At 44.8% G+C, this 15,412-nt stretch overlaps 1 protein-coding gene across 1 annotated transcript; it reads left to right on the top strand.

Moving 5' to 3' along the window:
* The first annotated feature begins 5,917 nt into the window (after positions 1–5,917).
* On the top strand, positions 5,918–11,250 carry LOC109736703 (65-kDa microtubule-associated protein 3-like). The gene is made up of 6 exons (XM_020295911.4): positions 5,918–6,790; positions 6,874–7,557; positions 10,126–10,213; positions 10,340–10,413; positions 10,538–10,612; positions 10,811–11,250. The coding sequence occupies exons 1-6, from the start codon at positions 6,299–6,301 to the stop codon at positions 11,048–11,050; spliced, it is 1,653 nt and encodes a 550-aa protein (XP_020151500.1). The 5' UTR covers positions 5,918–6,298; the 3' UTR covers positions 11,051–11,250.
* Positions 11,251–15,412: the final 4,162 nt, after the last annotated feature.

The raw sequence follows: 15,412 nt of genomic DNA, 5'->3' as shown, positions 1-15,412 counted from the left end.
ATTGTATTCACAAACCACTAAAGATGTACTGTGACAACCAGCCCGCAGTATTTTACGCTCACAACAACAAGTCGAGTAATGCTGCCAAAACAATAGAGATAAGGTATTATGTTGTGAAAGATAAAATCCAGGATCAAACTATAAGTCTCGAGCATATAAGGACAAAGGATATGCTTGCGGATCCGCTAACGAAAGGCTTACCACCCAATGTGTTCAAGGAACACTTAGCCGGCATGGGTTTAAGGGAAAGCCTTATGATTCCTGGATAGGCCCAAAAGGAACAGAATTTGTTTCTGAACATAACATATGTTGTAGCTGTATGATTCTAACGGCAATTAAGCCGTGACGATGAAACATGCTTTATGTACCAATATGTGATGAAACAGATAAACTAGAAAGTATAAAGTTAAAAGTAAAGTTGAGATCAAGGGGGAGAATGTTAGGTTGATCTCTCTCCCGTTCGAGCCCAACGGGTCGAACGGGCCCCTGACTCGCGCCCTGATCGGGGGCGCCTAACCAAACCATGGTTGGTGGGCCCCTGTGACCCGCGATATATAAACAGAGGTGGGGCCGGGGCGCTATTCACGAGGTTAATCGCTGCCACAATCCCCACCTACAATCCCTACCGATCTAGGGTTAGCGCGGTGCTCACGGGAAGCTCCACCACCTCGCCCACTCTCCGCCATCGCCGTGTGCCACAGCACCACGATGGCCTCCAGCTCGAGTTCATCTGCTGCTGGACAAGGTAGGTTCACCGGATCTACTAGCCTACTCCGATCCAAAGTTTTATCAGGGACAACTCATCATTAGATCCATCAACTATTTTCTTCACTATTTTCATCGTTAATTTTTGTTTGCAGGGGATTTTTCATGGTTATAATTACTAGGTAACCTAAAACGTCTTATATTTGTTTACAGAGGGAGTAATTATTTTCAATAATTTATTTTATAATTTTCTCTCACGTCTCAACTTGTAACCAGCCATATACTCTCTCCATTCCTAAATATAAGTTTTTTTAGAGATTTCAACTACGTCTATATACATCTGTATGTAGTCTATATTGAAATCTCTAAAAATATTTATATTTAAGAACGGAGGGAATATTTTTTACCTCATTTTCCACGTGTATGCATGTGTGAATGCTGGACTTCTCTAAATGAGTGATCAATTAGTCATGTCAAAGAAAAGTGATCAGAAAAAGTACTACCAATGATTTGTCGTCATGTATTTGTCAATAAAATACTCTTTTTATTATGTTTTAGGTGCTTTGTATTTTAGAGCAAAAGGGCATTGAGAACAACGAAACCAGAGAGACATCATTCTTTTCGGCTCAAAAAAAAAAGAGAGACATCATTCTGTTACAAGCACGCGGAGCTCAGCACACACGCTGCCTCAGCAATAGAACCGGGTCTGCTTTTTTTCAGTGTGTACCAAAGTGACCGCGTCTGTGAAAGTGGATTTAATTCCCGCTGCCTTGTACTCCCTCTGTAAACTAATATAAAAGCGTTTAGAATACTAAAATAGTGATCTAAACGCTTTTATATTAGTTTACGGAGGGAGTATTAGTTTGGCCGTTTGTGCTTTATTTATAAAGCATAGTGACACCCTTTTTCAGAAAAGAAGAAAAGAATACCATTCCTAGGAGTGCTCGTGTTCATGTTGAAATGCATTTTCCATCTATCTCAATCAGTTCGGACTTTTAGATGGGCTGATTGGAACATGAATTCGATATTTGAAGAAGAGATAGAAACGGCGCAGAACAAATTGATGACACAGCAAGAACCAGCAAAACGAAGACGCGGGTGCCGACCAAAGAGAGGAGCACCAAGGACCTGGGATCCTGGATGCAAACGGAACCTAACGGAATACATTTATGCCTCGATCGAGAGGAAATTGTCGGGCGAGGAGCTGGATGGGGCGGCACAGGGGGATTTAAAAAACCCCGTGAATTAACTTGGGTCACAGGTGTGGTTTTGGCTGTTTTGACTGCATCATTTGGTGTAACTGAAGTCGACTAGGCGGACTGGTCCGAGTGAAGAGAAAAAAAAGCCCCATATTTCTAGAAAAAGTATCTTGTGTTTTTCATTTCCATTCCCACAAGAGAGAAAGGGTCAAGGGGTCACGGTCGGCACGCAGAGGCGCACGGAGATCTCCTGCTCCGGACGGAGGCGACCGTGGAAGAAGATAATGCGACGACAGAGACGGGCGGGTTTCTCCACGCGGAGTTGGACTCGCGTCGCCGTCGACGTCGACGTCGACGGCGGTCCTCCGCTGGCGTATAGTATTATAGTCATCACGCAGCAGCAACCCCTCCCTCCGTTTGGCTGGAGAGCCGGTGAGAAGCTTCGCCGTACATACAACATACGCACGCACGCGGCATCGACCCCATCGATCAAAGTCTCCGGTCAAACCAGCAAGCGGATACGGCTCCAGCTCCACGTACGTACGTTTGCATGCTGAGCTCGTCGCGTGCACCAAAGGCTGGGTCCTGAGTGCCGCGATCCAGACTCTTTTTTGTTTTGTTTTGTGCTATGCTCTGACTTTCATTTCACAGAGGTTTTTCATTAGGATTTGTGTCTATATCAATACACGCGTGTTCTCCCTTTTTGGCCGACGAAATGCCAGGCCCTCGACACGCATTTTCGTCGTGATTATGCGTCTTTCCTCTGTATATACATTCGTAGAACCTGCATAAAAATAGCTCCTCGCCCAGAATTTCTTCCCGATCGAGGCGTAAATGTATTCCGTTCCGTTCCGTTTGCATCCAGGATCCCAGGTAAACCTTGGTGCTTCTTTCCTCGGTCCGCACCCGCGTCTTCGTTTTGCCATTTCTTGCTGCGTCATCAGTTTGTTCTACGTCGTTTCTATCTCCAAATATCGAATTCATGTTTCAATTAACTCATCTAAAAGTCCGAACCGATGAAGATAGATGGACAATATATTTCAACACGAACGCTTCTAGGAATGGCTGGAGGTGTGGGAGGGGCGATTTATCTAGTGGCGGTTAGGCTTTCTCTCAAGACGACTGGAAGTCCATAGCTCAGCCTCTTAGGCCTTGTACAATGCAAGGTGCTTAGAAGAGATGCTTGAAATAATAAATCAGGCTTTCCTTAAGCACCGGTGCTTATTTGTACAGGATAGACGATTAATTAGCCGTCTCTCCTGTAAAAATAGGCATTGGTGCTTCAGAAAAGCCCGCTTTATTTTTCTAAGCATCTTCCTAAGCACCTATCATTGTACAAGGCCTTATGAACTTAGATTAGATCCGTCCCACATCCCACACGCTAACCCATCTCCAACCAGGGAGAAGAACGGTGGAACAACGCCATATGAACAAGCTCCCCGATAGGGAAGCGGGTGACGGAAGGGGAGCATTGCAGCAGCATCGTCGGCGCCGCCTCCTCCACAAGCTCCTATCACCCAACCTCAAATCAGAGCAAGCAGTTTGAGAAACTTAATGAAACAATGCAAATCGAACGAAATCAATGCCTACAACTAGTGATTGCAAAAAATAGTTTTTTTGTTGCAATGTTCGTCATCTGCTAGTGACCCTAAGTCGACGCGGCATGGGTCAACACGCAACCAAGCAGGTCAGTGAGCGGTCGTGCAGAAAAGGACCTCGGGTGAACCACTTATTATAGAATTAGGACCTAAACATGCATTTTGAAAGAAGTAGGACTAAGGTGATACTGCACAGAAACTTTTAGGACCTCCAGTGTATTTCTCTCGCCTGGTGATTGGGCCCACTGTTGACGTGGCGTGGGTCAATGCGCCACGCGGGCAGGTCAGCGAGCGCTCGTGAAAAAAGGACCTCGGGTGAACCACTAACTAAAGAATTAGGACCTAAAGATGCATTTTAAAAGAATTAGGACTAAAGTGACACCCAGACGAAACTTTTAGGACCTTCAGTGCATTTAACTCTCAGATTTGCCATGATGTATGTAAAAACAAATAAACACAGTATTCGATAAAAAAACTGCCATCTTGTACAAAAACAAATTTGCCCCTGATTTGAATTATGAAAAATGCCGTGCTACTTTATTAAAACTGCCATTCCTCTAATTTATAAATTTAAAATGAGTATGATAAAAAAAGATCGTATGATCTAGAAAAAGTTAAAATTGCCATGCTAAACTTTTAAAACTGCCATCCTGTAAAAATGCCATGTTAAATTTTAAAAACTGCCATCCCGAAAAAATGCCATGCTAAACTTTAAAAACTGCCATCCTGTAGAAATGCCATCTCCTAAAATATAAAACTGCCATATCTTAATAAGAAGAAATGCCATCTCTTAAAAGAATATAAAATGTCATCTCTTAATAATAAAAGTGCCATATCTTAAATATTAAAAATGTGATATATTAAAGAAGAAAAAGTGCCATATCTTAAGTAATAAAAATGTCATCTCTTAATAATAAAAATGCTATGTACAAACAAAATTGACTTGTGAAAAAATGTCTAAATTGCCAGTGACATTTTTCAAAATTTTACAAACTGCCATCTTAATTTTTCGTAGAGAAAAATTGCCATGTAAATGGAGATACCATCGTGGTGAAAAATAAAAGAAATCTAAAAAAAGAACTCCTGGGAATCAAACACAGGTAACCCATCTACGCGCTCTCACCGCTAGCTAGTGTAGCAAGCTGAGATATTTTGAATTATCTGAAAAAAAGATATTTTGAATGAGGTGAAACGTTCGCTGGCTTTAATCTTACAACGAACTACTTTTCAGATCTGACGTGGATCGACCCTGCCTTGAGATCCGTGTAACGTTGGGGAAGGCGTTTGCTGGGAGACGCCAAATATCTGTCGGACGTGAGATAACATTTTCCAAAAAAAAAAAAGGTTTGTCTTCTCTCAATTGAGAAATAATCGGTATGTACAATAATTGGTAAGACTGTCTTATTATGTCCGCCACGTAATTTAGAGAAGACAATAAAAAATGATGTACAATGGACTATTCTTAGTCTTATCTTTAATAACTAGATGTTCCTAAATATATGATGAGACAATTGTCACTAAGAGATCATCTCTTAATTAAGAGAAGACAAGTAATTTTTTTATGATTTCTCTCTCTTAGTCTTCTCCAACTAAGTATTTATTCTATTTTGCAATCCTAAGATAGTACTATTGTACATGCTTCAGCAAAATTTCTTTTACCACATATTTATTGATATCTATACTAAGGGCATATACAATGGTTGATAAGATAGTCTTACCTTAAGTCTTGCATGTAATTTAGATATGACAAAATAACATGTCTACAATGAGTCATCTCTTAGCTTTATCTTTAATAACTAGTCATTCCTAAAAATGTGGTGAGACATATTGTGCTAAGAGATCATCTCTTTTGTCTTCTAAGATAAGACAAGCCTTTTTTTTATGAGTTCTTTCTCCTACACCTTATCATTTATTCTACGTGTCGCTTCTAAGATAGCACCATTGTACATGCCTTAGGAGATCATGTTCTGCGAACCAATCTGTGGTTGGATAGTTAGAGGGACTGTGATATCCCCAGCCCATCAGGGTTCAAGTCCTGATGCTCGCATTTATTCCTGGATTTATTTTCGGATTTCTGGGGATGCGCATTCAGTAGGAGGAGACGTTCCCGTCGACGACGAGGTGCCTACGGTGACTTCGTAAATTTCAAGTTGATATGCTGGCTCAGTCTTTCGGAGATGCTCATAGGGATAGGATGTGCGTGTGTATCTTCATAAGGTTGAGTGTATGTGCGTGTGTATATGAGCGCTTGCGTCTGTACTGTATTAAAAGAAATCATGTTTCTCTAGATTATGTGACGTGCTTAATATAAGACGGTTTTCTCGATCACTTATACATGGCCATATGCACCTCCAATTTCTCAACAGCGTCACGTGCGAGGGAGCATATTGCGAGGAGCAGGCAGGCATGCAAAGTGCTCCTCCAGTCACACGCATGCCATGCACGCACCGATTGCCCGCGCATTTCTCTCCCACATCGATCGACGCGCTCGCGCAACCTCCTCTCGGCCGATCGCCCGAATCCCTGAAGCCGTCGCCGTCGTGTCGCTCGCCCGTCCGTCCGGCCGGCGGGCCGTCGCCGCCGCCGTAGTCCACCACATCGCGCTGATCCGTCCAACGTTGTCTCATCCACGTACAGCCGCGTCCTTGACCTGGACGTACGTAACACACCACCGGCACCGATCGATCGTCCTCGGAGGAGGAACCATGAGGCCGGCCACCCGACGGCGGGTGACATGGCCGTCTCCCTGAAGCTGCATGCCGGTTGTCCCGTTCCCCGTGCGTTCCAGAACAAAGAATGGAGCCCCGGCGCGAGCTGCTGCTGCGGGAGCTCCGGGACGCGTGGGACGAGGTCGGCGAGGCGGAGGAGGACCGGTGGGAGGCGCTGCGGGCGCTCGAGGAGGACTGCCTCGCCGTCTACAGGGCCAAGGTCGCGCAGGTGAGGCAGCAAGGCGCGCGCCTGCGGGCGGAGATCGCCGCCGCCCTCGCCGAGCTGGCCGCCCTCCGCGCCGCCGTCGGCGACGACCCGCCGAGTGCTGCCCGGACCAGCGCCGGGAGCCTCAGGGAGGAGCTGCGCGCGATCGCGCCGGAGCTGGAGGAGGTGAGGCAGCGGCGGGACGAGATGTGTCGGCAGTTCGCCGAGGTCACGGAGCTCATCGACCGGCTCCGGCAGGAGATGAGGCCCGGCGAACGGCCGCCCCCACCGTTCGTCGACGCCGACCCCGAGAACCTCACCATGAACAGGCTCCAGGAGCTCAGAGCGCACCTGCGGCATCTCCAATCCGAGAAGGTCCAGTTAGTTCGGATTAGAAAAGAAATATCAAAACTAGTCTGTCATTGAGAGATTGATGAAATTTGTTCTGTTCTTGGCAGGACAATCGCATCAAGAAGATGGCAGAGCTCACGAGCTCCCTGCACGCGTCCTCCTCGGTTCTTGGCATGGATCCGCAAGAGATCACCACCAGCCTCCAAGAAGCAGGTGCCGGCGCCGGCGACATCAGCGACGGCGCGATCGCGAGGCTGGAATCGGAGGCGGAGAGGCTGAGGGAGGCTAAGCGTGGCAGAATGCAGAGGCTGCAGGACCTGGTGGTGGCCATGCTGGAGCTGTGGAGCCTGATGGACACGCCGCCAGAGGAGCAGAGCCGGTTCCAGGGCGTGGCCTGCAACGTCGCGGCCTCGGAGGACGAGATCACTGAGCCCGGCGCGCTCTCGGCCACCGCCATCGGCGAGGTCGAGGCCGAGGTGGCGCGGCTGGAGGGCCTCAAGGGGCGCCGGATGAAGGACCTGCTGGCCAGGAAGCGCGGCGAGCTCAGGGAGATCCGGCGCCGCGCGCGCATCATCTCCGCGCAGGAGGAGGAGGAGGACGGCGGCGGCGACGAGGTCGTGTCCGACGACGGCTGCGCAGACGCGGCGGAGCGGTCGCTGGTGCTAGAGCGGCTGGATGCCCGGATCTCGGAGGCCAGGGACGAGGAGTTCAGCCGGAAGGAGGTGCTGGAGAGGATGGAGAAGTGGCAGGTGGCCCTCGAGGAGGAATCCTGGCTCGAGGAGTACAACAGGGTGAGTCAGACAGACAGACTCTCTGAACTTCACATGAATTTTACAGAAATTTCTTAATATATTTCAGTTTTACTATTCTCGGAACAACCATCGGATCTATACATGACTAGCTAAATGCCCGTGTGTTGCTATGGAGTAACAAAAACACTCGCCAAAAAATTAATCTAATTCAAAAATGTGTGTTAAACATAACAACTTTCCATTCATATAACTTTTCTCTACTTATGTTCTCATCGACACTCGTCCTGTGTCTCCTTAAACTTAACATCGTACTCAACATCGCTGCCTGTCCTTCCTTGATGTATCTATCTTCAAGCCATTGGAGAGCACTACCTTCAAGCATAACCTCACACGACCTTTAAGCATAACCTCATGCTGAACTACTGTAGCTCAGCAACATGCTTGCTATTATCTTCCTCTCCATCCCCACCTTCTCTAGAGATAGGCAAACATAACACAACAATTGCTGGTCAGGAAAAAGGTCATGCTATGATCCAATTAACAAAAGTAAAAGTAAAGCCAAAGTCAGTTGCGCCACAAAATCAAAAGGTTGAAGGAACAAAACCTTCTCCAAATTATGGACTTATATGAGAACAAGAAATATACGCCCGTTTCAACCTTTGCCTCGACAACATCACATATCTTCGTAAGATCATAAATTTTCAGGTTTGATGCAGCAAGCGAGCAACATCCTCACCTAGCAAAAGATGAGCATATTTAAGTTAGTGTACAAAATAATGTATGTATTATGGATCAAGCAGGCAAATACAACATAAAGTTAGGATCCCTCACCATATCTGGATGCGACTGAAGATTACATTCCAAGGCCACATGAGATGTCTTCTGCTGCATCAACTGAATGCAATAGTAATACCGCTGAAGGAAAATAATGAAGATTTCACGAAGATAAGCAATGTAGAGTGCATGCGTGAACTTGATTTCTATAAAAAAACAGAATTATTGTTGAGAAACAATTCGAACACACATATGTTTTTTTATTACAAACACATCATGAACACTAAAGAAAGCAGCCAAGTTTCTTTCCATTGGGAGGCAAGGAGGAGGTAGGAGGACCCGGCGGGGAACAGAGGGCACCGGCGGCATACTTGCGGAGGTCCGCGTCGGAGGAGACATGGTAGGGGCAAAGAGATACCGGGAGGAAGGGGAGGTTCCGGTGGTGGGTTGGTGGGGCTACTGCGGAAGAGCTGCTCCCGGCGGCCACCACCCAGATTGGTTCCATGGCTACTTTGCCGAGGGTGGGTGGGGTGTCAACATGGCAACAGGGACGAAACCCATCGGGTTTTGCCTTCCCAAACCCATCCCCACGAGAAAATCGTAAACCCGTCCCTGTCCCCATCACCGTGTGCGGGGCTAGTTTTCTGCCCGTCCCCTAAACCCATCGGGTTTCGGGGAACCCACGGGGAACCCACGATAAAATCAAAATATTTAAACAAACATAGTGGCGACAAAGAATAACATTTCAGCAGCAAAACAAGCACATTTCAGCAGCATAACTTGAGTAAATTTCAACAACAAAAATAATAGATGGTTCAACAGCTATATAAGTTCTGAAATAGAACTTATAGTTCACAAATCACTTTAAAGTTGGAATCATCATGGCATCTTTCACATCTCCAAGCCTCCAAACGACCATCTTCAAATCTTCCAATGCCAAATCAAAGTGCCAAGTCCTAGGGAAGATCAAAATTCGCTCAAGCTAAAGTTAAACATGAGAAAAATATGCAGATTAGTATATGAAATTTGCAAGTACCTGTACTTCACCTGCATTCCCTCTTGAATGTCTTGAAGACAACTCCAAAAGCTTTGTCCTTATTCATTATCAGCATCTATGAGAATCAAATAAGTAGTAATGAACATCTTATGAAACATTGCAGCAAGATAATGATAAACTTTATGATGATATGTAAAGAAAGACACACCTTTATATTTGTTTCTTATCCAATCTTGTGAACATATCAAGGCCTCTAAGATTTCAGGGGTAAGATGACTATGGTGGTAAAAAAATAATGTAATTTCGCGGGTATTGCCGGGTTTCGGGTTCGGGGACTACCGAAACGGGTGTAAACCCACAAAACGTGTCGGGTTGTATAATGTGCCCAACAACAGCCTCACGGGGATGAAAAGATGCCCATCCCCGTCCCCTAATAGGGTAAAAACCCACGGGGACGCGGGTTTTGGGGCCCCATTGCCATCTTGAGTGGGGTGGGGCTGGACGGAGAGACTAAGGATTCTTTTGTAAATACTCCCTCCGTCCCGTAATATAAGAGTGAAGCGGAATGACAGGTGCCTTCTTACAAAATTGCCACAGCTTGTCCGTGTGCGTTAGGTGCAAATCTAATGGTCATAAGTGATGGAGCGCAAACACACTATCAACACCAACTGTGTTTTTTTTATAGGAGTAGAGATATTTGTGCAAGTTGTACATGTCGATAATTGTTAGCTAAAATTTCGACCAAGAGATAACTATTTATGCGAGCTTTATCCACTTTCAAAAAATTTCTTCTTCGTTTTAAATGTTGAATTATTTTTCATGTGTGTGATTTTCAGAACAAGAACAGATACAACGTGGGTAAAGGAATGCACCTCGTGCGGAAGCGCGCCGAGAAGGCGCGCGCCTTGGTCAACAAGATGCCAGGTGTGTGCATGGCGATGCTCATCTTGTTCTTCATGAGAAACTTGCGTTTGTCTATTAATCTCCTTTCATGAATAGAACACTGATGCTGCCCTGTGAATTTTTCTTGTTCTATTCTACGTGGTGCAGCGATGGCGGAGGCCTTGATGGCGAAGGTGGTGGCCTGGGAGAAGGACAGAGGCGCCAAGTTCTTGTACGATGGTGTATGCATGCCTTGTTTGCATTTTTCTTTACTTATTACTTTCCCTTTCGAAATTTGGCGGGAAGGTACTCTAGCTTCCATTTTTCAATTTTGCGAATGAGAAATAATTGACTGTGCAAATGCAGGAGGGGCTTTTGGACATGTTGGAGGACTACGATAACACGAGGAAGGAGAAAGAACAAGAGAAGAAGAGACAAAGGGTATTGATGAATCCAAACCACTTAATCTTAACATATCATTACTAATAATATCCGTGCACAAGTACATATGTTTATTCGGATAGGGGGGGGGGGAGACATGAATCACACATCAAATCTCGCATGCATTCGAAAATACATAGTACAATTCATGCGTCCAAAAATGAGCCTTGGACATGACCATGTTCATGGTTTTCTCAGGACCAGAGGAAGCTGCAGGGGCAGAGCACGGTGGAGTCGCCGGTTGCCCGGGCACTTCAAAAGAACCTCAAGAACGTGACGAGGACATTGTCCATGGGAGGCAGCAAGAAGATGATCGTGTCAGCATCATCATCATCATTGTCATCGCCGAGGCCAATCACACCGAGCTACCTCAAGTCTTCATTCTCGCCGCGAAGGAGCGACGATGGGCAGATGGTGTCGCAGGATTCTTTCGAGTGAGACCCGGTTCATGCAATGTCCCGTGTTCTGGGGTAGTTTGCTCAAAGTTGGCGAGAGAAAAGACACTAGTTGTCGCAGAACGGTGGATGGCAAAGTTTTTGCGTGTCCTTATAAAGGAAAGAGAGATGTTCAAGTGATGAGAGGATATGATGTTTTATCTCTCTACTAGAAGTATAGAAGGCATATATTAATTCCAAAAAGTACATGAGATCCATACGATCTAGAGACAGTTCACCTTATGTCAAACCTTAACAAATACACTACACGCGCTAGAAATGGTAGCCAGCTTAAAAACCCTAGCTAGCTATTTTTGTAGCCTTAGTTAGTTTGGTTGCCTATGCTTACTCTGTGGTGCATTACGACAACATCCACTGCTTGCTTCTTTCTGTTCGACACGGAGCTCGCAACATCCCAACCCTTGCTTAGCATTCCACTTGTGATCCTAGAGGATTTGGAGCAATGCGCCTTACCATGAAGAATGGATTTTATATTTTCTTTCATGTGAAAAAGACCAACCAGCAACACAAATAAAGACCGTTCCATTTGGGTACCTCAAAAGGAAGGATTTATGATGCTACGGACAGTTGTCCGAAATGCATGCAATGACGGGCTCGGATAGGATTAGATTGTGCGTGTCGGGCCCTTTAGGTGTCCATATTTTGGCCAACCTTTAGTGTATATACTATATTATGCGATAGTAATATTTTGATACCATTCACCATCGTTACGCCAGAAATCCAAGTTTCCATACGAGCTCATGTTCTGCGGCGTGGTGGCAGGACTGTTAGGGGATTGACTCCAGGTGTAGGTAGGGTCAAACCCCCAGGGGTCATGCAAATACATAGGCCCCTTCTCTTCTTCCAAGTTGTTTAGAAGGCGCTTTCTATTCTAAAATCCCACGGAGCGAAGGATTAGGCAGGTAGTACGAGCCCTCTGACTTGGAGCTATGTGTTGTCACTACTAGGGAAAACCCTAGTAGTAGCGCTTGAAATAAGCATAGCAGTAGCACTTGGTCCAGCGCTACTGCTAGCGCGCTACAGCTAAGTTGTAGCAGTAGCACTCGTATAGGCAGTGCTACTGGTAAGTATTGTTAGCAGTAGCGCTTCCTGCACCCACGCTACGAATAACTATCTGTAGCGCTTGTTCATATGAAGCGCTGCTGCTAATGTTCCCACCCCCTACGTATTTCCGCTGTATTTATACAGGCTCTATACAATAGTTTCATCAGATCATACTAAACATACACAATTCTCATCATATCATAGACATACAGTAGTCTCATTGCTACCTCTTGAGCACTGCGTTGGTTTTCCCTGGAAGAGGAAAGGGTAATGCAGCAAAGTAGCGTAAGTATTTCCCTCAGTTTTTGAGAACCAAGGTATCAATCCAGTAGGAGGCTACGCGCGAGTCCCTCGCACCTACACAAAACAAATAACTCCCTCGCAACCAACGCGATAAGGGGTTGTCAATCCCTTCAGAGTCACTTACGAGAGTGAGATCTGATAGATATGATAGGATAATATTTTTTGGTATTTTTTGATAAAGATGCAAAGTAAAATAAAAGCAAAGTAAAAAGCAAAGGAAATAACTAAGTTTTGGAAGATTAATATGATGAAGATAGACCCCGGGGCCATAGGTTTCACTAGTGGCTTCTCTAAAGAGCATAAGTATTTTACGGTGGGTGAACAAATTACTGTTGAGCAATTGATAGAATTGAGCACAGTTATGAGAATATCTAGGTATGATCATGTATATAGGCATCACGTCCGAGACAAGTAGACCGACTCCTGCCTGCATCTACTACTATTACTCCACTCATCGACCGCTATCCAGCATGCATCTAGAGTATTAAGTTCATGGAAACAGAGTAACGCCTTAAGCAAGATGACATGATGTAGAGGGATAAATTCATGCAATATGATAAAAACCCATCTTGTTATCCTCGATGGCAACAATACAATACGTTCCTTGCTGCCCCTACTGTCACTGGGAAAGGACACCGCAAGATTGAACCCAAAGCTAAGCACTTCTCCCATTGCATGAAAGATCAATCTAGTAGGCCAAACCAAACTGATAATTCAAAGAGACTTGCAAAGATAACCAATCATACATAAAAGAATTCAGAGAAGATTCAAATATTGTTCGTAGATAATCTTGATCATAAACCCATAATTCATCGGTCTCAACAAACACACCGCAAAAAGAAGATTACATCGAATAGAGCTCCACGAGAGAGGGGGAGAACATTGTATTGAGATCCAAAAAGAGAGAAGAAGCCATCTAGCTACTAACTATGGACCCAAAGGTCTGAAGTAAACTACTCACACTTCATCGGAGAGGCTATGGTGATGATGTAGAAGCCCTCCGTGATGGATGCCCCCTCCGGCGGAGCTCCGGAACAGGCCCCAAGATGGGATCTCGTCGGTACAGAAGGTTGCGGCGGTGGAATTAGGTTTTTGGCTCCGTATCTGATCGTTTGGGGGTACGTAGGTATATATAGGAGGAAGGAGTACGTCGGTGGAGCAACAGGGGGCCCACGAGGGTGGAGGGCGCGCCCCCCTACCTCGTGGCCTCCTCTCTTGTTTCTTGACGTAGGGTCCAAGTCTCCTGGATCATAATCTTCCTAAAAATCACATTCCCGAAGGTTTCATTCCGTTTGGACTCCGTTTGATATTCCTTTTCTGCGAAACTCTGAAATAGGCAAAAAACAACAATTCTGGGCTGGGCCTCCGGTTAATAGGTTAGTCCCAAAAATAATATAAAAGTGAATAATAAAGCCCAATAATGTCCAAAACAATAGACAATATAGCATGGAGCAATCAAAAATTATAGATACGTTGGAGACGTATCAGGCATCCTCAAGCTTAATTCCTGCTCGTCCTCGAGTAGGTAGATGATAAAAACAGAATTTTTGATGCGGAGTGCTACTTGGCATAATTTCAATGTAATTCTTCTTAATTGTGGTATGAATATTCAGATTCGAAAGATTCAAGACAAAAGTTTAATATTGACATAAAAATAATAATACTTCAAGCATACTAACAAAGCAATCATGTCTTCTCAAAATAACATGGCCAAAGAAAGTTATCCCTACAAAATCATATAGTCTGGCTATGCTCTATCTTCACCACACAAAGTATTTAAATCATGCACAACCCCGATGACAAGCCAAGCAATTGTTTCATACTTTTGACATTCTCAAACTTTTTCAATCTTCACGCAATACATGAGCGTGAGCCATGGATATAGCACTATATGTGGAATAGAATGGTGGTTGTGGAGAAGACAAAAAAGGGGGAGATAGTCTCACATCAACTAGGCATATCATGTGAGTGAGTAGGGATTGCCATGCAACGGATGCACTAGAGCTATAAGTATATGAAAGCTCAACAAAAAAAACTAAGTGGGTGTGCATCCAACTCGCTTGCTCACGAAGACCTAGGGCATTTTGAGGAAGCCCATCATTGGAATATACAAGCCAAGTTCTATAATGAAAAATTCCCACTAGTATATGAAAGTGACAAAATGAGAGACTCTCTATCATGAAAATCATGGTGCTACTTTGAAGCACAAGTGTGGTAAAAGGATAGTAACATTGTCCCTTCTCTCTTTTTCTCTCATTTTTTTATTTGGGCCTTTCTATTTTTTATGGCCTCTTTTTTTTCGTCCGGAGTCTCATCCCGGCTTGTGGGGGAATCATAGTCTCCATCATCCCTTTCCTCACTTGGGACAATGCTCTAAAAATGAAGATCATCACACTTTTATTTTCTTACAACTCAACAATTACAACTCGATTCTTAGAACAAAATATGTCTCTATATGAATGCCTCCGGCGGTGTACCGGGATATGCAATGAATCAAGAGTGACATGTATGAAAGAATTATGAACGGTGGCTTTGCCACAAATACGATGTCAGCTACATGATCATGCAAAGCAATATGACAATGATGGAGCGTGTCATAATAAACGGAACGGTGGAAAGTTGCATGGCAATATATCTCGGAATGGCTATGGAAATGCCATAATAAGTAGGTATGGTGGCTGTTTTGAGGAAGGTATATGGTGGGTGTATGATACCGGCGAAAAGTGCGCGGTATTAGAGAGGCTAGCAATGGTGGAAGGAAGAAGGTGCGTATAATCCATGGACTCAACATTAGTCATAAAGAACTCATATACTTATTGCAAAAATCTACAAGTTATCAAAGCAAAGTATTACGCCATGCTCCTAGGGGGATAGATTGGTAGGAAAAGAACATCGCTCGTCCCCGACCGCCACTCATAAGGAAGACAATCAATAAATAAATTATGCTCCGACTCCATCACATAACGGTTCACCATACGTGCATGCTACGGGAATCACA

Source organism: Aegilops tauschii, chromosome 6 (genome assembly GCF_002575655.3).
Source record: "Aegilops tauschii subsp. strangulata cultivar AL8/78 chromosome 6, Aet v6.0, whole genome shotgun sequence".
In the NCBI taxonomy this organism is placed as follows: domain Eukaryota; kingdom Viridiplantae; phylum Streptophyta; class Magnoliopsida; order Poales; family Poaceae; genus Aegilops; species Aegilops tauschii.
This window is presented reverse-complemented; position numbering and strand designations above follow the sequence as displayed.